We start from the raw sequence: 23894 nt of genomic DNA, 5'->3' as shown, positions 1-23894 counted from the left end.
CCATCACTGAAACCCTCTGAGATGCTGAGGATGGGGGTGAAGGACCCCAAATCCACCACCGAAACCCCCTGAGATGATGAGGATGGGGGTGAAGGACCCCAAATCCATCACTGAAACCCCCTGAGATGATGAGGATGGGGGTGAAGGACCCCAAATCCATCACCAAAACAACCTGAGATGATGAGGATGGGGGTGAAGGACCCCAAATCCATCACTGAAACCCCCTGAGATGATGAGGATGGGGGTGAAGGACCCCAAATCCATCACTGAAACCCCCTGAGATGATGAGGTTGGGGGTGAAGGACCCCAAATCCATCACTGAAACCCCCTGAGATGCTGAGGATGGGGGTGAAGGACCCCAAATCCATCACCGAAACCCCCTGAGATGATGAAGATGGGGGTGAAGGACCCCAAATCCATCACCGAAACCCCCTGAGATGATGAGGATGGGGGTGAAGGACCCCAAATCCATCACCAAAACCCCCAAGATGATGAGGGTGGAGGTGAAGGACCCCAAATCCATCACTGAAACCCCCTGAGATGCTGAGGATGGGGGTGAAGAACCCCAAATCCATCACCAAAACCCCCAAGATGATGAGGATGGGGGTGAAGGACCCCAAATCCATCACTGAAACCCCCTGAGATTATGAGGGTGGGGGTGAAGGACCCCAAATCCATCACTGAAACCCCCTGAGATGATGAGGATGGGGGTGAAGGACCCCAAATCCATCACCGAAACCCCCTGAGATGATGAGGGTGGGGGTGAAGGACCCCAAATCCACCACCAAAGCCCCCTGAGATGCTGAAGATGGGGGTGAGGGACCCCAAATCCACCACCGAAACCCCCAAGATGATGAGGATGGGGGTGAAGGACCCCAAATCCACCACTGAAACCCCCTGAGATGATGAGGATGGGGGTGAAGGACCCCAAATCCACCACTGAAACCCCCTGAGATGATGAGGATGGGGGTGAAGGACCCCAGATCCATCACCAAAACAACCTGAGATGATGAGGATGGGGGTGAAGGACCCCAAATCCACCACCAAAACCCCCTGAGATGATGAGGATGGGGGTGAAGGACCTCAAATCCATCACTGAAACCCCCCGAGATGATGAGGATGGGGGTGAAGGACCCCAAATCCATCACTGAAACCCCCCGAGATGATGAGGGTGGGGGTGAAGGACCCCAAATCCATCACCAAAACCCCCAAGATGATGAGGATGGGGGTGAAGGACCCCAAATCCATCACTGAAACCCCCTGAGATGATGAGGATGGGGGTGAAGGACCCCAAATCCATCAGCAAAGCCCCCGAGATGATGAGGGTGGGGGTGAAGGACCCCAAATCCATCACTGAAACAACCCGAGATGATGAGGATGGGGGTGAAGGACCCCAAATCCATCACTGAAACCCCCTGAGATGCTGAGGATGGGGGTGAAGGACCCCAAATCCACCACTGAAACCCCCTGAGATGCTGAAGATGGGGGTGAAGGACCCCAAATCCATCACCGAAACCCCCTGAGATGATGAGGATGGGGGTGAAGGACCCCAAATCCACCACCGAAACCCCCTGAGATGCTGAAGATGGGGGTGAGGGACCCCAAATCCATCACCGAAACCCCCTGAGATGCTGAGGATGGGGGTGAAGGACCCCAAATCCACCACTGAAACCCCCTGAGATGATGAGGATGGGGGTGAAGGACCCCAAATCCATCACCGAAACCCCCTGAGATGATGAGGGTGGGGGTGAAGGACCCCAAATCCACCACTGAAACCCCCTGAGATGATGAGGGTGGGGGTGAAGGACCCCAAATCCATCACTGAAACCCCCTGAGATGATGAGATGGGGGTGAAGGACCCCAAATCCATCACCAAAACCCCCTGAGTTTATGAGGATGGGGGTGAAGGACCCCAAATCCACCACCGAAACCCTCTGAGATGATGAGGATGGGGGTGAAGGACCCCAAATCCACCACTGAAACCCCATGAGATGATGAGGATGGGGGTGAAGGACCCCAAATCCACCACTGAAACCCCATGAGATGATGAGGATGGGGGTGAAGGACCCCAAATCCATCACTGAAACCCCCTGAGATGATGAGAATGGGGGTGAAGGACCCCAAATCCATCACCAAAACCCTCTGAGATGATGAGGGTGGGGGTGAAGGACCCCAAATCCACCACTGAAACCCCCTGAGATGCTGAAGATGGGGGTGAAGGACCCCAAATCCATCACCAAAACCCCCTGAGATGCTGAAGATGGGGGTGAAGGACCCCAAATCCATCACCGAAACCCCCTGAGATGATGAGGATGGGGGTGAAGGACCTCAAATCCACCACCGAAACCCCCTGAGATGATGAGGGTGGGGGTGAAGGACCCCAAATCCACCACCGAAACCCCCTGAGATGATGAGGGTGGGGGTGAAGGACCCCAAATCCACCACCGAAACCCCCTGAGATGATGAGGATGGGGGTGAAGGACCCCAAATCCACCACTGAAACCCCCTGAGATGATGAGGATGGGGGTGAAGGACCCCAAATCCATCACTGAAACCCCCTGAGATGATGAGGGTGGGGGTGAAGGACCCCAAATCCATCACCAAAACCCCCTGAGATGCTGAAGATGGGGGTGAAGGACCCCAAATCCATCACTGAAACCCCCTGAGATGCTGAGGATGGGGGTGAAGGAACCCCCATCCATCATCAAAGCCCCTGAGATGCTGAGGAGCACATGAGAACCTCTCAGTCAGCTTTGGGGGGACCTTAGGGATCCCCCTACCCACACTTGAAGCCCCCCGAGATGCTGAGGAACATCTCCGGGGGTTGTCCCCACTGCAGCTCCCACCTTACCCACCAGCAAAGCCCCCCGAGATGCTGAGGAACACATGAGAACCCCTCAGTCAGCTTTGGGGGGACCTTAAGGACCACTTCATACACACTTGAAGCCCCCCGAGATGCTGAGGAACACATGAGAACCCCTCAGTCAGCTTTGGGGGGACCTTAAGGACCACCCCACCCACACTTGAAGCCCCCCGAGATGCTGAGGAACACTTGAAAACCCCTCAGTCAGCTTTGGGGGGACCTTAAGGACCACCTCATGCATACTTGAAGCCCCCTGAGATGCTGAGGAACACATGAGAACCCCTCAGTCAGCTTTGGGGGGACCTTAAGGACCACTTCATCCACACTTGAAGCCCCCTGAGATGCTGAGGAACACATGAGAACCCCTCAGTCAGCTTTGGGGGGACCTTAAGGACCACTTCATCCACACTTGAAGCCCCCCGAGATGCTGAGGAACATCTCCGGGGGTTGGGGGATTGGGAGGGACGTGGGGCATGGAGCCAAGGTCTTACCTCGTGGCAGTCTTGGAGGAACTTCTGGAGCTCGAGGTGGTCCTGCAGCCGTCGCATCCACTCTTGGGCCAACTGGTAGTTGCGGTGGCTCCTGCGGGTGAGTTGAGGGCCACCTCAGCGCTGGTGACCTCTTCCACCTCATCAACCTCCCCCTTTCCTCCAAAGCTGAGCAACCCCACGGGGAAACTGAGGCAGGGGAGCGGCATCACCCGTAGGGAGGAGACACCACCGGCTCCGGCTCCACCGTGGGCCCTACGGGGGTGGTGGTCTCGGTGTCAAAGGGGGTCGAGATATCGCTGTGGTGGCACCTACTTAGCTCGGAGCCCTTCCACGGCCTCGGCCACGCGGTGGCCGTAGAGGTGGCTTTGCCGCTGGAGGTTCTCTCCGGCTTGGAGGGTCACTTGGATCTTCTGGAGGTTGAGGTCCATAGTGGTGATGAAGTCTTTGTGCTTCTTGATGGCGTTGGTCACCCCTTCCACCGTCTCCGGGAGCTCCACGTGGACCAACGTCGACTCCTGGAGAAGGAGATGGAGGAGCCGATGGGTCCATCTTCTCGTTGACTCCACCTTCCCCAACTCCAGGAGAAGCGGAGAACTTCACCGAGCTCTTTGGGTTTCCCACCTGATTGTAGAGGCTCGACTCGCACTGGTGGACATCTCGGAGGAAGAGGTGGAAGACGTGGGCTTGGACCAAGACCTCCCGCCGGGCGTCCCAGCTCTGGAGGAGCTTCGCCCACCCGGCGTCGAGCTTCTGGAGCCACCGCTGCAGCGACACGGAGGGCACCTCGGTCTCCTCCAGGGCCAGGAGGTCGCTCGCCGCTTGGATCTTGACGTAGTCCTCTTCGTAGCCGTTGATCTCCTCTTTGAGGGCCGCGTGGTGGTTGAGGAACTTCTCCGCTTGACTCAAACTCTCGGGGACCTCCTCGGAAGCCACGGCCGTTTGGGTCTTCACCAACCACCCAAGGAAGTTGTCCAAGTCTTGGATGAACTGTTGGAAGCGACCGGCCACCGTCAAGGAGTCCTCACAGCCTTGAAGAGCCCTCTTGAGGTTCTCCCACTCTTCACTGATCTCCTCGAAGGGCACCAAAATCTCCAAAGCTCTTCCAGGGTGAGCGGCGGCCAAGATTTCACCTTCTCGTTGAAGCTCCACCAACCGCGGTTCCAACACCACCAAAGCCGCCTCCATGGTGGAGAGGCGGCGTTGCAGAGCCAAGATCCCACCCAGGTCACCGCCACCGGATTGGGTGGCCTCGATGGCCTTTCTCTTCTCCCGCACTTGGGCCTTCATCTCGCTGCACTCCAGGAGGTAGTTCTGGATCTTCAGGACGGAGCTGAGTTGGTTCTTCTTACGCTCCACCAGTTCCACCACACGGTTCCACCTGGAGAGGGAGAGAGAGAGAGGTGGGAGGAGACATGGAGGGAGTCCTACGCCAACGGTGCCCACGGCGCTGGAGAGCTTCGTCCCATAGGGACGTCCCACCAGGATGAGGACCACCTTGGGTGTTGCCGTCGCTTGGGATGGGCTCCGACCCATCGGGATGTCCCACCAGGATGGGAGAACCTCAAGTTTGGGGTCTCTCAGGAGGTCCCCAGAGGGTTCCTCTCACTCCAAGTGTGGGTGGAGGTCATCTTGGGCATCAGTGACCCTCAGGAAGGTCTCAGCTCATTGGATGGAAGAGCTCGGACCCATTGGGACGTCCCACCAGGATGAGAGAACCTCAAGTTTGGGGTCTCTCAGGAGCTCCCCAGAGGGTTCCTCTCACTCCAAGTGTGGATGGAGGTCATCTTGGGCATCACTGACCCCCAGGAAGGTCTCAGCTCATTGGATGGAAGAGCTCGGACCCATTGGGACGTCCCACCAGGATGGGAGAACCTCAAGTTTGGGGTCTCTCAGGAGCTCCCCAGAGGGTTCCTCTCACTCCAAGTGTGGATGGAGGTCATCTCGGGCATCACTGACCCCCAGGAAGGTCTCGGCTCATTGGATGGAGGAGCTCAGACCCATCAGGACGTCCCACCAAGATGAGGTCCACCTTGGGAATCACTTGGGATGGGTTTGGCCCCATCGGGACATCCCACCAGGATGGGAGAACCTCAAGTTTGGGGTCTCCCAGGAGCTCCCCAGAGGGTTCCTCTCACCCCAAATGTGGGTGGAGGTCATCTGGGGCATCAGTGACCCCCAGGAAGGTCTCGGCTCATTGGATGGAGGAGCTGGGACCCATCGGACGTCCCACCAGGATGGGAGAACCTCAGGTTTGGGGTCTGTCAGGAGCTCCCCAGAGGGTTCCTCTCACCCCAAGTGTGGATGGAGGTCATCTCGGGCATCAGTGACCCCCAGGAAGGTCTCAGCTCATTGGATGGAAGAGCTCGGACCCATTGGGACGTCCCACCAGGATGGGAGAACCTCAAGTTTGGTGTCCCCCAGGAGCTCCCCAGAGGGTTCCTCTCACTCCAAGCGTGGATGGAGGTCATTTTGGGCATTGCTGACCCCCAGGAAGGTCTCAGCTCATTGGATGGAAGAGCTCAGACCCATTGGGACGTCCCACCAAGATGAGGTCCACCTTGGGAATCACTTGGGATGGGTTTGGCCCCATGGGGACGTCCCACCAGGATGGGAGAACCTCAAGTCTGGGGTCTCCCAGGAGCTCCCCAGAGGGTTCCTCTCACTCCAAGTGTGGGTGGAGGTCACCTCAGGCATCACTGCCCCCCAGGAAGGTCTCAGCTCATTGGATGGAAGAGCTCAGACCCATCAGGACGTCCCACCAGGATGAGGTCCACCTTGGGAATCACTTGGGATGGGTTTGGCCCCATCGGGACATCCCACCAGGATGGGAGAACCTCAAGTTTAGGGTCTCCCAGGAGCTCCCCAGAGGGTTCCTCTCACTCCAAGCGTGGATGGAGGTCATTTTGGGCATTGCTGACCCCCAGGAAGGTCTCAGCTCATTGGATGGAAGAGCTCAGACCCATTGGGACGTCCCACCAAGATGAGGTCCACCTTGGGAATCACTTGGGATGGGTTTGGCCCCATGGGGACGTCCCACCAGGATGGGAGAACCTCAAGTTTGGGGTCTCCCAGGAGGTCCCCAGATGGTTCCTCTCACCCCAAGTGTGGGTGGAGGTCATCTCGGGCATCGCTGACCCCCAGGAAAGTCTCGGCTCATTGGATGGAAGAGCTCAGACCCATCGGGACGTCCCACCAGGATGGGAGAACCTCAAGTTTGGGGTCTCCCAGGAGCTCCCCAGAGGGTTCCTCTCACTCCAAGTGTGGATGGAGGTCATCTCGGGCATCAGTGACCCCCAGGAAGGTCTCGGCTCATTGGATGGAAGAGCTCAGACCCATTGGGACGTCCCACCAAGATGAGGTCCACCTTGGGAATCACTTGGGATGGGTTTGGCCCCATCGGGACATCCCACCAGGATGGGAGAACCTCAAGTTTGGTGTCTCCCAGGAGCTCCCCAGAGGGTTCCTCTCACCCCAAGCGTGGATGGAGGTCATCTGGGGCATCAGTGACCCCCAGGAAGGTCTCGGCTCATTGGATGGAAGAGCTCAGACCCATCAGGACGTCCCACCAGGATGGGAGAACCTCAAGTTTGGTGTCTCCCAGGAGCTCCCCAGAGGGTTCCTCTCACCCCAACCGTGGATGGAGGTCATCTTGGGCATCGCTGACCCCCAGGAAGGTCTCGGCTCATTGGATGGAGGAGCTCAGACCCATCAGGACGTCCCACCAGGATGGGAGAACCTCAAGTTTGGTGTCTCCCAGGAGCTCCCCAGATGGTTCCTCTCACCCCAAGCGTGGCTGGAGGTCACCTCGGGCACCGCTGCCCCCCTGGACCTCCTCCCCACATCCGTACCTGCTGTTGAGGTGGTCCTGACAAGCCCGGACCTCCTCGGAACTTGGATGACCTCCATCCACCAACTGCTGCACCACTTGATTGACGTCCAAAATACGTCCCATCACGCTGTTCATCTCCTGGTCCAGACTTTCAAACCTGGTGAGGAGATCGGGAGCTGTGAGGTCCTCGTTGGGGGTCCCCCCCCCCGAATCCTTCCGCCCACCCCACCCCAACCCACCTATGTTGGACCACCTCGACCTCGTCCAGTTCTTCGGGCACTTCCATCCTCTGCAACCACTGCTCCTTCTCGTCCACCCACACCTCGCAGGCGTGGACCTCGCTGAACATCCGGTAGACGGCCAAAGCGTCCTGGAGCCACTGCTGCCTCAGGACGGCCACTTCCACCACTTCTCCGTAGAGCTGCTCCACCTCCACCACCCGGATCTGCACCTCCACCTCTTGGCCGTGGGTGGGGGCCAAAAGAGCCAACTGCTTCCTGAGGGCCACCACGGCCGCTCGGTGCTTCTCCACCTCTTCCACCACCGTCCGATGCTTCCGGAGAAGCCCTTGAGTGGAGTAATCGTCGTGACCGAAGTCATCGCTGGAGACGATGCGGTAGATGTCCTGCAGCCACCGCACCAAATCGTCCGTCTCGGCGCTGAACTGGAAGAAGTTGAGGGCCTCCTGCAGACGTTGCTGGTGGAGTCCCATCACCTCTTCCAGCTTCTTCCAGCGAAGGCGGACCTCTCGCATCTTCTCCTGGATCCCACCGGGACCGAGGCGTTTCTTGGCCAAGATCTGCTCGCCCTTCTTCATGGTTTGGTGTAGGAGGGCGCGGCGGTTGCCCAACTCGCCCAGCATGGTCTTGTGGTTGTTGGTCAAAGCCAAAACGCTGCTGAGGTCTCGGCCGCAGGTCTTGGTGGCCAAAATCTTCTCCTTCTCGCCGATCCACGCCTCGGCCTCCTCCACCTCTTGGAAGAAGGCCCAAAGCTGACGAGAATCCTCCAACTCTTTGCGTCTCTTGGCCGCCAACTCGCCGAGCTCCTCCAAACACGTCTGGACGTGGTGGACGCGGTTGCGGATGACCTGAGGGTCACACGGTTGGTAGCCTGGAGCCAGAGAGGAAGATCTGAGAGGAGAAGACCTCGAAGAGCTCAGTTGACCCTCTTCCATCCACAGCTCCACCTCCTGGTGGTTCCCATCTCCACCTCCACCTCCTGGTGGTTCCCATCATCCCCACGTCCTGGTGGTTCCCATCACCTCCACCTCGTGGTGGTTCCCATCCCCATGTCCTGGTGGTTCCCATCACCTCCACCTCCTGGTGGTTCCCATCCCCACCTCCTGGTGGTTCCCATCACCTCCACCTCCTGGTGGTTCCCATCATCTCCACCTCCTGGTGGTTCCCATCATCTCCACCTCCCGGTGGTTCCCATCTCCACTTCCCGGTGGTTCCCATCCTCATGTCCTGGTGGTTCCCATCTCCACCTCCAGGTGGTTCCCATCATCTCCACCTCCCCGTGGTTCCCATCCCCACATCCTGGTGGTTCCCATCATCTTCACCTCCTGGTGGTTCCCATCTCCACGTCCCAGTGGTTCCCATCTCCACCTCATGGTGGTTCCAATCATCTCCACCTCGTGGTGGTTCCCATCCCCACGTCCTGGTGGTTCCCATCACCTCCACCTCCCGGTGGTTCCCATCTCCACCTCCTGGTGGTTCCCATCCCCATCTCCTGGTGGTTTCCATCACCTCCACCTCCCGGTGGTTCCCATCTCCACCTCCTGGTGGTTTCCATCACCTCCACCTCCCGGTGGTTCCCATCTCCACCTCCTGGTGGTTCCCATCTCCATCTCCTGGTGGTTCTCATCTCCATGTCTTGGTGGTTCCCATCATCATCTCCACCTCCTGGTGATTCCCATCATCTCCACCTCCTCGTGGTTCCCATCCTCACGTCTTGGTGGTTCCCATCATCTCCACCTCGTGGTGGTTCCCATCCCCATGTCCTGGTGGTTCCCATCCCCATGTCCTGGTGGTTCCCATCCCCATGTCCCGGTGGTTCCCATCCCCATGTCCTGGTGGTTCCCATCATCCCCACATCCTGGTGGTTCCCATCCCCATGTCCTGGTGGTTCCCATCCCCATGTCCCGGTGGTTCCCATCATCTCCACCTCCTGGTGGTTCCCATCCCCACGTCACCTTCCAACTCGGAGAACTTGAGCGCTGCGGCGTTGAGGGCCTTCACTCGCTCGGCCTGGGCGGCGATGTCGGCCTCCAGCAGCCCATGCTTCTGCAGAAGGTCCTCCACCTCCAGCAGATGCTTCCCCAGATCTTTGGACACCAACAACACCTGGAGAAGAGCAAAGGACAACCCTGAGGTCCAGAACCTCCCACTGCCTCCTCCGCCCCCGTTTCCTCCTCCCCACCGCCGTGGGTCCACCTGCATCTCCTCCATCCAATCGATCATGTAGACCATCTCCTGGAAGATCTTCTGCAGCGTCAAGTTCTGCTCCAGACGGGACCTTCGGGCGCCGACCAACTCGGTCAAAAGTCTCCACTGCCGGAGGACATTGTCCTTCTGAGCGCTGATGCGTTTGGTGTCGTAGTAACCGTCGGCCTCCATCTCCAGCGCCAACTCCACCACCGCTTGGATGCGCTCTTGGTAGGACGAGATGTCGGCTTCGATGGCCTCGTGCTTCTTCATGGCCGCCTCCACCGCGGGGAGGTCGTACCCAAAGTTGTCCTAAAGTGGGTGGAGATGAAGGACCCTCCATACTCAAGGAGGAGGTCCCAGGAGGTCCCTCAGAGCCAGGAGGTCCCATCACTCAAGCGTTGGGTTCCTCACACTCAGGAGGTCCCATCACCCAAGCGTTGGGTTCCTCAGAGCCAGGAGGTCCCTCCACCCAAGCGTTGGGTTCCTCACACTCAGGAGGTCCCATCACCCAAGCGTTGGGTCCCTCAGAGCCAGGAGGTCCCATCACCCAAGCGTTGGGTTCCTCAGAGCCAGGAGGTCCCTCAGAGCCAGGAGGTCCCTCCACTCAAGCGTTGGGTCCCTCAGAGCCAGGAGGTCCCTCCACCCAAGCGTTGGGTTCCTCACACTCAGGAGGTCCCTCAGAGCCAGGAGGTCCCATCACCCAAGCGTTGGGTTCCTCAGAGCCAGGAGGTCCCTCCACCCAAGCGTTGGGTTCCTCAGAGCCAGGAGGTCCCTCCACCCAAGCGTTGGGTTCCTCAGAGCCAGGAGGTCCCTCCACCCACACGTTGGGTTCCTCACACTCAGGAGGTCCCTCAGAGCCAGGAGGTCCCATCACCCAAGCGTTGGGTTCCTCAGAGCCAGGAGGTCCCTCCACCCAAGCATTGGGTTCCTCACACTCAGGAGGTCCCTCAGAGCCAGGAGGTCCCTCCACCCAAGCGTTGGGTTCCTCACACTCAGGAGGTCCCTCAGAGCCAGGAGGTCCCATCACCCAAGCGTTGGGTTCCTCACACTCAGGAGGTCCCATCACCCATGCGTTGGGTTCCTCAGAGCCAGGAGGTCCCATCACCCACGCGTTGGGTTCCTCAGAGCCAGGAGGTCCCATCACCCACACGTTGGGTTCCTCACACTCAGGAGGTCCCTCCACCCAAGCGTTGGGTTCCTCAGAGCCAGGAGGTCCCATCACCCAAGCATTGGGTTCCTCAGAGCCAGGAGGTCCCATCACCCACGCGTTGGGTTCCTCACACTCAGGAGGTCCCATCACCCAAGCGTTGGGTTCCTCAGATCCAGGAGGTCCCTCCACCCAAGCGTTGGGTTCCTCAGAGCCAGGAGGTCCCTCAGAGCCTGGAGGTCCCTCAGAGCCAGGAGGTCCCTCCACCCAAGCATTGGGTTCCTCCCCCTCCCCCCCAGCCCTGGAGATGTCCTCAGTTTCCCCTCCTCCACGGAAGGTCCTCCCGGTTCCCCTCGCCCCGTCCCACCTGTGACACCAAACGTTGGTTCTCGTTCAACCACGTTTCCCTCATGGCGACTTTGTGGTCGAAGCGTTGGGCCAAGAGCTCCAGTTTCTCCTGACGGATCAGTTCGTTGCGCAGGAGGACCTCCCGCTCGTGCTCCGCCTTCTCCAGGCACGTCCAGGCCTGTGCGGAAGGACCCCCAACCTCAACCAGGAGATCTCCAGATCTTCTCCAGCTCCACCAACCTCAACGAGGAGGTCTCCAGCTTGAGGTCCACCAGGGTGGCCCCACCTTGTTGACGTCGGAGATGGCGTTGCCCTCTCTCGGGACGTAGAGTTTGCGGTTGGTGGCCCGTAGTTTGCTTTGGATGGTGAAGAGCAGGACCTCCAGGTTGCCCTTCTCCTGGAACCTGCAGGGGTGGAAGGACCACGTGAAGGTCCGGTTGAGGTTCTACCACCGCGGTGGGACCTCCCACGCCGGGAAGGTCTCACTTGATGGGTTTCTCCAGAGTGCAGAAGGCGGTGAAGGCCTGGAGCTGCTGCTGGACCCCCGTCAAGGAGTTGGCGAACTTCTGGTTGCTGATGATGGTGATGGTGTGGTGGATCCAGGCCAGAAGGTCGGCCGCCAGCGCCTCGTAGCGGGCGATGATGGCCTCGATCTCCATGGCTTGGTCCAGGACCTGCGGGGAGACAGCGGGGACAACCCCGCGGCTCAGGGATGCGCCTCTCAGGACCTCCAGGGGACAACCAGGGCGGTTTGAGGGCCCACCAGGATGGTCTGAGGTGTCACCAGGATGGTTTGAGGTCCCATCATGATGGTCTGAGATGTCACCAGGATGGTTTTGAGGGGCCACCATGGCCTGAGGAGCCACTATGATGGTTTTGAGGTGCCACCATGATGATCTGAGGTGTCACCAGGATGGTTTTGAGGTGCCACCATGGCCTGAAGAGCCACTATGATGGTTTGAGGGCCCACCAGGATGGTCTGAGATGTCACCAGGATGGTTTTGAGGTGCCACCATGGCCTGAAGAGCCACTATGATGGTTTTGAGGTGTCACCATGATGGTTTTGAGGTGCCACCATGGCCTGAAGAGCCACTATGATGGTTTTGAGGTGTCACCAGGATGGTTTTGAGGTGTCACCATGGCCTCAGGAGCCACTATGATGGTTTTAAGGTGTCACCAGGATGGTTTTGAGGTGTCACCATGGCCTCAGGAGCCACTATGATGGTTTTGAGGTGTCACCATGATGGTTTTGAGATGTCACCAGGATGGTTTTGAGGTGCCACCATGGCCTGAAGAGCCACTATGATGGTTTTGAGGTGTCACCAGGATGGTTTTGAGGTGTCACCATGGCCTCAGGAGCCACTATGATGGTTTTAAGGTGTCACCAGGATGGTTTTGAGGTGCCACCATGGCCTGAGGAGCCACTATGATGGTTTTGAGGTGTCACCATGATGGTTTTGAGGTGCCACCATGGCCTGAGGAGCCACTATGATGGTTTTGAGGTGCCACCATGATGGCTTTGAGGTGCCACCATGGCCTGAGGAGCCACTATGATGGTTTTGAGGTGTCACCATGATGGTTTGAGGTGTCACCAGGATGGTTTTGAGGTGCCACCATGGCCTGAGGAGCCACTATGATGGTTTTGAGGTGTCACCATGATGGTTTGAGGTGTCACCAGGATGGTTTTGAGGTGTCACCATGGCCTGAGGAGCCACTATGATGGTTTTGAGGGGCCACCAGGATGGTTTTGAGGTGCCACCATAGTTTGAGGGCCCACCATGATGGTTTGAGGTCCCACCATGATGGTCTGAGATGTCACCATGATGGTTTGAGGTGTGACCAGGATGGTTTTGAGGGGCCAGCATGGCCTCAGGAGCCACTATGATGGTTTTGAGGTGTCACCATGATGGTTTGAGGTCCCACCAGGATGGTCTGAGATGTCACCATGATGGTTTGAGGGCCCACCATGATGGTCTGAGATGTCACTATGACAGTTTTGAGGTCCCACCATGATGGTTTTGAGGTGCCACCATGGCTTGAGGCCCCATCATGATGGTTTGAGGCCCCATCGTGATGGTTTGAGGGGTCACCATGACGGTTTGAGGTCCCACTATGATGATCTGAGATGTCACCATGATGGTTTTGAGGTGCCACCATGGCTTGAGGGCCCACCATGATGGTCTGAGATGTCACTATGATGGTTTTAAGGTGTCACCATGATGGTTTTGAGGTGCCACCATGGCTTGAGGGCCCATCATGATGGTTTGAGGTCCCGCCATGATGGTTTGAGGTCCCGCCATGATGGTTTGAGGGGTCAGGACACGGACGAGGACGCACCTTCCCAATGCGCTTCCCTTCCACAGCCAACGCCTTCATCTTGGAGAAGTAGTGGTAGAAGGACACCACGTAGGTGATGATGGACTTCTCATCGGGGTCCTCCATGTTGACGTCTGGCGAGTGGTGAAGAATCGGTCCCTGAGCTCCTCCACGGGTCCCCGGTGAAGGTCCCATCTCAGCCCAACCCAATGGGAGATGGGATCATGGTCATGGTGATGGTGATAGGGAGGTCCTATTTCATCCCAACCCAATGGGGGATGGGACAGTGGTGGTGGTGGAAGGTCCTATCTCATCCCAACCCAACGGGAGATGGGACAATGGTGGTGGTGGGAGGTCCCATCTCATCCCAACCCAACGGGAGATGGGACAATGGTGGTGGTGGGAGGTCCTATCTCATCCCAACCCAATGGTAGAAGGGACTGTGATGGTGGTGATGGTGACAGAAGGTCCCATCTCATCCCAACCCAACGGGAGATGGGACAGTGGTGGTGGTGGAAGGTCCTATTTCATCCCAACCCGGTGGTAGATGGGACAATGGTGGTGGTGATGGGGCTACAGAGGTCCCATCTTCTCCGTCCCGGTGGCAGGTGGGACGTGGTGGGACGTGGTGGTGGGAGGTGGTGGTGGGAGGAGGTGGTGGGAGGTGGTGGTGGTGGGAGGTGGTGGTGGTGGGAGGTGGTGGTGGGAGGAGGTGGTGGTGGAGGTGGAGGTGGAGGTGGAGGTGGGAGGTGGTGGTGGTGGGAGATGGTGGTGGTGGTGGTGGTGGTGGGAGGTGGTGGTGGGAGATGGTGGTGGTGGTGGTGGTGGGAGGAGGTGGTGGGAGATGGTGGTGGTGGTGGTGGGAGATGGTGGTGGGAGATGGTGGTGGTAGGAGGTGAAGGTGGGATGTGGTGGTGGGTGGTGGGACGTGGTGGGACGTGGTGGGTGGTGGTGGGACGTGGTGGTGGTGGTGGTGGTGGGAGGTGGTGGTGGGAGGAGGTGGTGGTGGGAGGTGGTGGTGGTGGGAGGTGGTGGTGGGAGGTGGTGGTGGGAGGTGGTGGTGGTGGTGGTGGTGGTGGGAGGTGGTGGTGGGAGGAGGTGGTGGTGGGAGGTGGTGGTGGTGGGAGGTGGTGGTGGGAGGTGGTGGTGGGAGGTGGTGGTGGTGGTGGTGGTGGTGGGAGGTGGTGGTGGGAGGTGGTGGTGGGAGATGGTGGGAGGTGGTGGTGGGAGGTGGTGGTGGGAGGTGGTGGTGGAGGTGGTGGTGGTGGTGGGAGGTGGTGGTGGGAGGTGGTGGTGGGAGATGGTGGGAGGTGGTGGTGGGAGATGGTGGGAGGTGGTGGTGGGAGATGGTGGGAGGTGGTGGTGGGAGATGGTGGGAGGTGGTGGTGGGAGATGGTGGTGGTGGGAGGTGGTGGTGGTGGAGGTGGTGGTGGTGGGAGGTGGTGGAGGTGGAGGTGGTGGTGGTGGTGGGAGGTGGTGGTGGGAGGTGGTGGTGGTGGTGGTGGTGGTGGTGGTGGGAGGTGGTGGTGGGAGGTGGTGGTGGGAGGAGGTGGTGGTGGGAGGTGGTGGTGGGAGGTGGTGGTGGTGGTGGGAGATGGTGGTGGGAGATGGTGGTGGTGGTGGTGGTGGGAGGTGGTGGTGGGAGGTGGTGGTGGTGGTGGTGGTGGTGGGAGGTGGTGGTGGTGGGAGGTGGTGGTGGAGGTGGTGGTGGTGGTGGTGGAGGTGGAGGTGGTGGTGGTGGAGGTGGTGGTGGAGGTGGTGGTGGTGGAGGTGGTGGTGGTGGTGGTGGAGGTGGAGGTGGTGGTGGTGGAGGTGGTGGTGGAGGTGGTGGTGGTGGAGGTGGTGGTGGAGGTGGTGGTGGGAGGTGGTGGTGGGAGGTGGAGGTGGTGGTGGGAGGTGGTGGTGGGAGGTGGTGGTGGTGGTGGTGGTGGTGGGGTGGTGGTGGTGGGAGGTGGTGGTGGGAGGTGGAGGTGGTGGTGGGAGGTGGTGGTGGAGGTGGAGGTGGTGGTGGGAGATGGTGGTGGTGGGAGGTGGTGGTGGTGGGAGGTGAAGGTCGGATGTGGTGGTGGGTGGTGGGACGTGGTGGGACGTGGTGGGTGGTGGTGGGAGGAGGTGGTGGTGGTGGGAGGAGGTGGTGGGTGGTGGGAGGTGGTGGGTGGTGGTGGGACGTGGTGGGATGTGGTGGGAGGTGGTGGTGGGAGGTGGTGGGAGGAGGTGGAGGTGGTGGTGGTGGGAGATGGTGGTGGGAGGTGGTGGTGGTGGGAGGTGGCAGGAGGTGTCCTCGCTGGGCCGTACCCTCGGGGTCGAGGAGTTTGCTGAGCCCCAGGTGCTGCTCGGCCGTGTTGAAGGCCGTGTGGAGGTTGTAGGTGGCGTTGGACTTGGTCAACTTGTGGAAGTCGACGAGATCCGGTCTGCGAGAAGGACAGAGCCGCTTCCACCACCCCATCCCCACCCCGAGGGCCACCAGAGCCGGGGTTGTCCCACCTCTGCCCACCCCAGAGGACCTGTGCTTGTGGATGAGAGCGTTGAAGGCCAAACCGTCCCTCCAGCTGGTGGTGAAGTTCTGGATGTTCACCTCGGGGTAACTGTGGAGAAGGCAGAAGGTCCCGATGGCGTCGGATCCATCCGAGAGGTCCATCCCATCGCTGGGACGGTGGAAGGAGCGACGGTCACTCACCCCGAGGTCTTCATCTGACACCAGAGCAGAAGAGCGTCTTTGGCCGAACGCGTCTCCCGGTTGTCCTCGGTCTTGATTTTGATCACCTGGATCTGGAGAAGACCAAAGGCCACTGACGGACAGCCGAGTCCTCCGGGGAGGGGGGACCACGGTGTCCTCGGAGGGGACAACCCCAGCGGCTACCTGGAAGCGGAGGATGATGGTCCAGATGAGGCCCAAGGTGAGGCGGTGGTTCCCGTCCACGATGTCGTGGGAGCCGACGTTCTCCAGGTGGACCCGTTGCTCCTTGAGGAACTGTAAGGCCTTGTCCACGTTCTCCAAAGAGTGGATCCGCATCCGGCCCCGCGTCGGCTTGGGCTGAAGGGAACACCATCACCATCATCACCATCATCATCATCACCATCACCATCATCACCATCATCATCACCATCATCATCATCATCACCATCATCATCATCATCACCATCATCATCACCATCATCATCATCACCATCATCATCATCATCACCATCATCATCACCATCATCATCACCATCATCATCATCATCATCAACCCTTGCGTAGAGAAGGTCCTCCCAATGAGCTCCTCCCAGTCTGGAAGTGGATGGAATCCATGTGGTGGCCATGAGGAGGTCCCATCTCACCCCAACGTGGTGGGAGATGAACCCTCAGCGGTGGCCATGAGGAGGTCCCATCTCATCCCAACGCGGTGGGAGATGAACCCTCAGTGGTGGCCATGAGGAGGTCCCATCTCACCCCAACGCGGTGGGAGATGAATCCTCAGTGGTGGCCATGAGAAGGTCCCATCTCACTCCAGCGTGGTGGGAGATGAACCCTCAGTGGTGGCCATGAGGAGGTCCCATCTCATCAAAACGCGGTGGGAGATGAACCCTCAGCGGTGGCCATGAGGAGGTCCCATCTCACCCCAACGTGGTGGGAGATGAACCCTCAGCGGTGGCCGTGAGGAGGTCCCATCTCACCCCAACGCGGTGGGAGATGAACCCTCAGCGGTGGCCATGAGGAGGTCCCATCTCACCCCAACGTGGTGGGAGATGAACCCTCAGCGGTGGCCATGAGGAGGTCCCATCTCATCCCAACACGGTGGGAGATGAACCCTCAGTGGTGGCCATGAGGAGGTCCCATCTCACCCCAACGCGGTGGGAGATGAACCCTCAGTGGTGGCCATGAGGAGGTCCCATCTCACCCCAACGCGGTGGGAGATGAACCCTCAGTGGTGGCCATGAGGAGGTCCCATCTCACCCCATGGTGGTGGAGAAGGTGATGGGTCCATGGCAGATGGACCCATGGGGATGGGAGGTCCAAGGTCTCACCAACTGCTCTCCAGAGAGGACCTCCAGCAGTCGGGTGAGGATGAAGCCATCGCGGAGGTCGGCGTAGAGGTCTCCGATCCGGCAGGAGACACGCGCCAGGTGGGAATTCACCCACTTGGTGAAGGTCTTCTTCTGCACCGCGTCCCTCTCATCTGCCCGAGGGAAGGAACGGGGTGAGTTGGGGTGGTGGGACCTCAACGGGGGGTGGTGGGACCTCAATAGTGGGTGGTGGGACCCCAATAGGGGGTGGTGGGACCTCAACGGGGGGTGGTGGGACCTCATGGGGGGTGGTGGGACCCCAATAGGGGGTGGTGGGACCCCAATAGGAGTTGGTGGGACCTCATGGGGGGTGGTGGGACCCCAATAGGGGGTGGTGGGACCCCAATAGGGGGTGGTGGGACCTCAATAGGAGGTGGTGGGACCCCAATAGGAGGTGGTGGGACCTCAATAGGAGTTGGTGGGACCTCAATGGGGGGTGGTGGGACCTCAATAGGAGGTGGTGGGACCTCAATGGGGGGTGGTGGGACCTCAATAGGGGGTGGTGGGACCTCAATAGGAGGTGGTGGGACCCCAATAGGAGTTGGTGGGACCTCAATAGGAGGTGGTGGGACCTCAATGGGGGGTGGTGGGACCCCAATAGGAGGTGGTGGGACCTCAATAGGAGTTGGTGGGACCTCAATGGGGGGTGGTGGGACCTCAATAGGAGTTGGTGGGACCTCAATAGGAGGTGGTGGGACCTCAATAGGAGGTGGTGGGACCTCAATGGGGGGTGGTGGGACCTCAATAGGGGGTGGTGGGACCCAATAGGGGGTGGTGGGAACCCAATAGGGAGTGGTGGAACCTCAATGGGGGGTGGTGGGACCCAATGAGGGGTGGTGGGACCCCAATGAGGGGTGGTGGGACCTCAATGGGGGGTGGTTGGACCCCAATGGGGGGTGGTGGGACCTCAATAGGGGGTGGTGGGACCCCAATGAGGGGTGGTGGGACCCCAATGAGGGGTGGGACCCAATAGAGGGTGGTGGGACCCAATAGAGGGTGGTGGGACCCCAATGAGGGGTGGTGGGACCTCAATAGGGGGTGGTGGGACCTCAATAGGGGGTGGTGGGACCCCAATGTGGAGTGGTGGGACCTCAATAGGGGGTGGTGGGACCCCAATAGTGGGTGGTGGGACCCCAATAGGGGGTGGTGGGACCCAATAGTGGGTGGTGAGACCTCAATAGGGGGTTGGTGGGACCCCAATAGGGGGTGGTGGGACCTCAATAGGAGTTGGTAGGACCTCAATAGGGGGTGGTGGGACCCAATGGGGGTGGTGGGAACCCAATAGGGGGTGGTGGGACCCAATGAGGGGGTGGTGGGACCTCAATAGGGGGTGGTGGGAACCCAATGGGGAGTGGTGGAACCTCAATGGGTGGTGGTGGGACCTCAATAGTGGGTGGTGGGACCCCAATGGGGGGTGGTGGGACCCCAATGGGGGGTGGTGGGACCCCAATAAGGGGTGGTGGGACCTCAATAGGGGGTTGGTGGGACCCCAATAGTGGGTGGTGGGACCCCAATGGGGGGTGGTGGGACCCAATAGGAGGTGGTGGGACCCCAATAGTGGGTGGTGGGACCTCAATGGGCGGTGGTGGTGGTGGTGGTGGGGTTGGTGGTGGTAGTGGGGTGGTGGTGGGGTTGGTGGTGGTGGTGGGGTTGGTGGTGGTACCAGCCAGGGCTTTGATGCGGGAGCACTCGAAGAGTTTGGCGGTGGCGGTGGTGTCGTCCCAGCCGCGCGCGTCCCCTCCCTCCCACGGACCGTTGTTGTTGTTGTTCTGCGGGTCCGGGTTGTCCAGTTCGGCCGCCATCGGCTGCGACGGACAGACGGACACCGGGAGTCCCCCACGGACAGACGGACACCGGGAGTCCCCCACGGACACTGGGGGTCCCCAACGGACAGACGGACACAGGGAGTCCCCCATGGACAGATGGACACGGAGAGTCCCCCATGGACACAGGGGGTCCCCAATGGACAGACGGACACTGGGAGTCACCCATAGACACATGGGGTCCCCAATGGACAGACGGACACGGGGGATCCCCAATGGACAGATGGACACAGAGAGTCCCCCATAGACACGGGGAGTCATCCATGGACAGATGGACACAGGGAGTCCCCCATGGACACAGGGGGTCCCCAATGGACAGACGGACACAGGGGGTCACCCATGGAGTGACGGACACGGGGAGTCAACCGCGGATATGGGGAATCACCCACAGACAGACGGACACAGGGAGTCACCCACAGACAGGCGGACGGATGGACAGGGGGAGTCCCCCATGGACAGACGGGGACACCCATGGGGACAGACGGACGGCCGTGGACACAGGGACACACGGACGGATTGGGATGCACACGGGGACAAAGGAACGCGGACACACGGGGACAGAGGGACACAGGGACGGACACACGGACACAGGAGTGTGGGAGGGGACGACACAGCCCCGAGACCCCCAACCCCCCATAGCCGCCCCTATGGCCCCTATAGCAGCCCCATAGCCCCTATAGCCACTCTATAGCCCCATAGCCGCCCCATAGCCCCATAACCACCCCTATAGCCGCCCTATAGCCCCCATGGCAGCCCCTATAGCCCCCATAGCCTCCCTATAGCCCCCATAGCCGCCCCTATAGCCTCTATAGCAGCCCCTATAGCCCCTACGCCCCCTATAGCCCCTATAGCCTCCCTATAGCCCCCATAGCCGCCCCTATAGCCTCTATAGCAGCCCCTATAGCCTCTATAGCAGCCCCTATAGCCCCTACGCCCCCTATAGCCCCTATAGCCTCCCTATAGCCCCCATAGCCGCCCCTATAGCCTCTATAGCAGCCCCTATAGCCTCTATGGCAGCCCCTATAGCCCCTACGCCCCCTATAGCCCCCATAGCCGCCCCTATAGCCTCCCTATAGCCCCCATAGCCGCCCCTATAGCCCCGATAGCCACCCCTATAGCCTCCCTATAGCCCCCATAGCCGCCCCTATAGCCTCCCTATAGCCCCCATAGCCGCCCTATAGCCTCCCTATAGCCCCCATAGCCGCCCCTATAGCCCCTATAGCCTTCCTATAGCCCCCATAGCCGCCCCTATAGCCCCGATAGCCACCCCTATAGCCTCCCTATAGCCCCCATAGCCGCCCTATAGCCTCCCTATAGCCCCCATAGCCGCCCCTATAGCCCCTATAGCCTCCCTATAGCCCCCATAGCCGCCCCTATAGCCGTCTCCCTATAGCCTCTATGGCAGCTCCTATAGCCCCTACGCCCCCTATAGCCCCCATAGCAGCCCCATAGCCACCCCTATAGCCCCATAGCCGCCCTCCTATAGCCTCTATGGCAGCCCCTATAGCAGCCCCATAGCCGCCCCCTTTAACCCCCCATTCCCTATAGACCCTATAGCAGCCCCCCCTATAGACCCCACAGCCCCTATAGTAGCCCCTGCCCCCCCTATAGCAGCCCCCGTAGCAGCCCCCCCAGTCCCTATAGCAGCCCCTATAGGAGGCCGTGCACCCCCTGTAGCAGCCCCCCCCCCCCCGGCAACCCCCCATAGCAGCCCCTATAGCTTCCATTGCAGCCCCTATAGCCCCTCCAGCAGCCCCTATAGCCCCCCCCGCCCCTATAGCCCCTATGGCCCCCCTATAGCCCCCCCAGCCCCTATAGCCCCTATGGCTCCCCTATAGCCCCTATGGCCCCCCTATAGCCCCCCCAGCCCCTATAGCCCCTATAGCAGCCCCTATAGCCCCCCCAGCCCCTATAGCCCCTATGGCCCCCCTATAGCCCCTATAGCCCCCCAAGCCCCTATAGCCCCTATGGCCCCCCTATAGCCCCCCTATAGCCCCCCCAGCCCCTATAGCCCCTATGGCCCCCCTATAGCCCCTATAGCCCCCCCAGCCCCTATAGCCCCTATGGCCCCCCTATAGCCCCTATGGCCCCCCAAGCCCCTATAGCCCCTATGGCCCCCCTATAGCCCCCCTATAGCCCCCCTATAGCCCCCCCAGCCCCTATAGCCCCTATGGCCCCCCTATAGCCCCTATAGCCCCCCCAGCCCCTATAGCCCCTATGGCCCCCCTATAGCCCCTATAGCCCCCCTATAGCAGCCCCTATAGCCCCTATGGCCCCTATAGCAGCCCCTATAGCCCCCCCAGCCCCTATAGCCCCTATGGCCCCCCTATAGCCCCTATAGCCCCCCTATAGCCCCCCTATAGCAGCCCCTATAGCAGCCCCTATAGCCACCCCCAGCCCCTATAGCCCCTATGGCCCCCCTGTAGCCCCTATAGCCCCCCTATAGCCCCTATAGCCCCCCTATAGCAGCCCCTATAGCCCCTATAGCCCCTCCCATCGGTCACCTTGAGGGACCCCGAGCCAGTACTGAGGATACTGGGATGGAGGAGGGGGGATACTGGGATGGAGGGAGGGGGATACTGGGATGGAGGGAGGGGGATACTGGGATGGAGAGGAGGGGGGATACTGGGATGGAGAGGAGGGGGGATACTGGGATGGAGAGGGGGGGATACGGGGGGATACTGGGATGGAGGGGGGGGATACTGGGATGGAGGGAGGGGGGATACTGGGATGGAGAGGGGGGATACTGGGATGGAGGGAGGGGGTTACTGGGATGGATTGGGAGATATACTGGGATGGGGGGGGGGTTACTGGTGTTACCGGTACCCGGGATGAAGGGGGGGGCAGCGGATGCTGCTCGGGTACTGGAGATGGGAATACTGGGATGGATGGAGGGATGGATGGGGGGGGGATAATGGGATGGAGGGGGGGTTACTGGGATACTGGGAGGCATACTGGGATGTGTGGGGGCCATACTGGGATGTGGGGGGGGTACTGGTGTTACCGGTACCCGGGATGAAGGGGGGGGGCAGGAGATGCTGCTCGGGTACCGGAGATGGGGATACTGGGATGGATGGAGGGATGGATGGGGGGGGTATAATGGGATGGAGGGGGGGTTACTGGGATTGGGGGGGGGGATACTGGGATTGGGAGGGGGTAGTGGGATTGGGGGGGGTACTGGGATTGGGGGTCACTCACAGCCGCCGCTGTCGCCCTTCTCTGCGCTCTCTGCGCTTTCGCCGCCGCCGCGGGGGGGGCCGCCCCCCCCCCCCCCCTTTTAGCCCCCCCCACTTCGACGTCGCCGCAATGGGAACCGCCCCCCCATCCCCCCCATCCCTCCCCCCAAAAAACCCCCATCGATCCCCCCAAAAACCATCGAATCCCCCCAAAACCATCGATCCGGGGGGGGAACATCACCCCCCAATCCCCCCAAAATGGGGATAAAGGGGGGGGGGGCAAAATCAACCCCCCCCAATAATGGGGCATCACCCCCTTAATTAGGCTGAGGAGGGGGGGGCAAAGGACTCACCCCTTAATTAAGCCCCTAATTAGGCTGAGGGGGGGGGGCAAAGGACCCACCCTTTAATTAAGCTCCTAATTAGGCTGGGGGGGTGCATTACCCCCCAATAATGGGGCATTACCCCTCTAATTAGGCTGAGGGGGGCCTCTATGGGCCATATTGAGCTGCTATGGGGCAGCTGTGGGGCAGCTGTGAGGCAGGCAGAGCCCCTATGGGCCATATCGAGCTGCTATGGGGCAGCTGTGGGGCAGGTGGAGACCCTATGGGCCATATTGAGCTGCTATGGGGCAGCTGTGGGGCAGCTGTGGGGCAGGCGGAGCCCCTATGGGCCATATTGAGTTGCTATGGGGCAGCTGTGGGGCAGCTGTGGGGCAGGCGGAGCCCCTATGGGCCATATTGAGCTGCTATGGGGCAGCTGTGGGGCAGGCGGAGCCCCTGTGGGGCAGGTGTGGGGCAGGCGGAGCCCCTATGGGCCATATAGAGTTGCTATGGGGCAGGCAGCGCCTCTATGGGGTGGCTATGGGGCAGCTGTGGGGCAGACAGAGCCCCTATGGGCCATATCCAGCTGCTATGGGGCAGCTGTGGGGCAGCTGTGGGGCAGACAGAGCCCCTATGGGCCATATCCAGCTGCTATGGGGCAGCTGTGGGGCAAGCGGAGCTCCCGCAGGCCATGTTGAGCTGCTATGGGGCAGGCAGCCCCTCTATGGGGTGGCTATGGGGCAGCTATGGGGCAGGTAGAGATGCTATGGGTCATATTGAGCTGCTATGGGGCAGCTGTGGGGCAGGCAGAGCCTCTATGGGCCATATCGAGCTGCTATGGGGCAGGCAGAGCCTCTCTGGGGCGGCTATAGGGCAGCTATGGGGCAGGTAGAGATGCTATGGGTCATATTGAGCTGCTACGGTGCAGCTACAGGGCAGCTGTGGGGCAGGCAGAGCCCCTATGGGGCGGCTATAGGGCAGCTATGGGGCAGCTGTGGGTCACCCCCAGGGTGGAAGGAGGTTTGGGGCTGTAGGGGCTCCTATGGGGCTGGAGATGCTCCTATGGGGCTGGAGGGATGTGTGGGGCTGTAGGGGCTCCTAT

At 60.3% G+C, this 23894-nt stretch overlaps 1 protein-coding gene across 1 annotated transcript in view; it reads right to left on the bottom strand.

The window, feature by feature from the left end:
- The window catches only part of LOC104058215 (spectrin beta chain, non-erythrocytic 4-like), a 48307-nt gene extending 25763 nt beyond the window's left edge, over positions 1–22544 (bottom strand). Inside the window, 18 exon segments of the mRNA XM_054052867.1 lie at positions 3355–3445; positions 3667–3869; positions 3976–4732; positions 7203–7340; positions 7423–8293; positions 9378–9528; positions 9619–9921; positions 11127–11285; positions 11394–11511; positions 11594–11781; positions 13445–13557; positions 15719–15834; positions 15928–16008; positions 16101–16192; positions 16284–16457; positions 17432–17583; positions 19134–19275; positions 22492–22544. Of these exon segments, the coding sequence (XP_053908842.1) occupies positions 3355–3445; positions 3667–3869; positions 3976–4732; positions 7203–7340; positions 7423–8293; positions 9378–9528; positions 9619–9921; positions 11127–11285; positions 11394–11511; positions 11594–11781; positions 13445–13557; positions 15719–15834; positions 15928–16008; positions 16101–16192; positions 16284–16457; positions 17432–17583; positions 19134–19272 (3846 nt within the window). The 5' untranslated portion in view covers positions 19273–19275; positions 22492–22544.
- Positions 22545–23894: the final 1350 nt, after the last annotated feature.

This window comes from Cuculus canorus, chromosome 37 (genome assembly GCF_017976375.1).
Source record: "Cuculus canorus isolate bCucCan1 chromosome 37, bCucCan1.pri, whole genome shotgun sequence".
Classification (NCBI taxonomy): Eukaryota; Metazoa; Chordata; class Aves; order Cuculiformes; family Cuculidae; genus Cuculus; species Cuculus canorus.
Note: the sequence above shows the minus strand (reverse complement) of the source record. Positions and strands in the feature narration are given on the sequence as shown.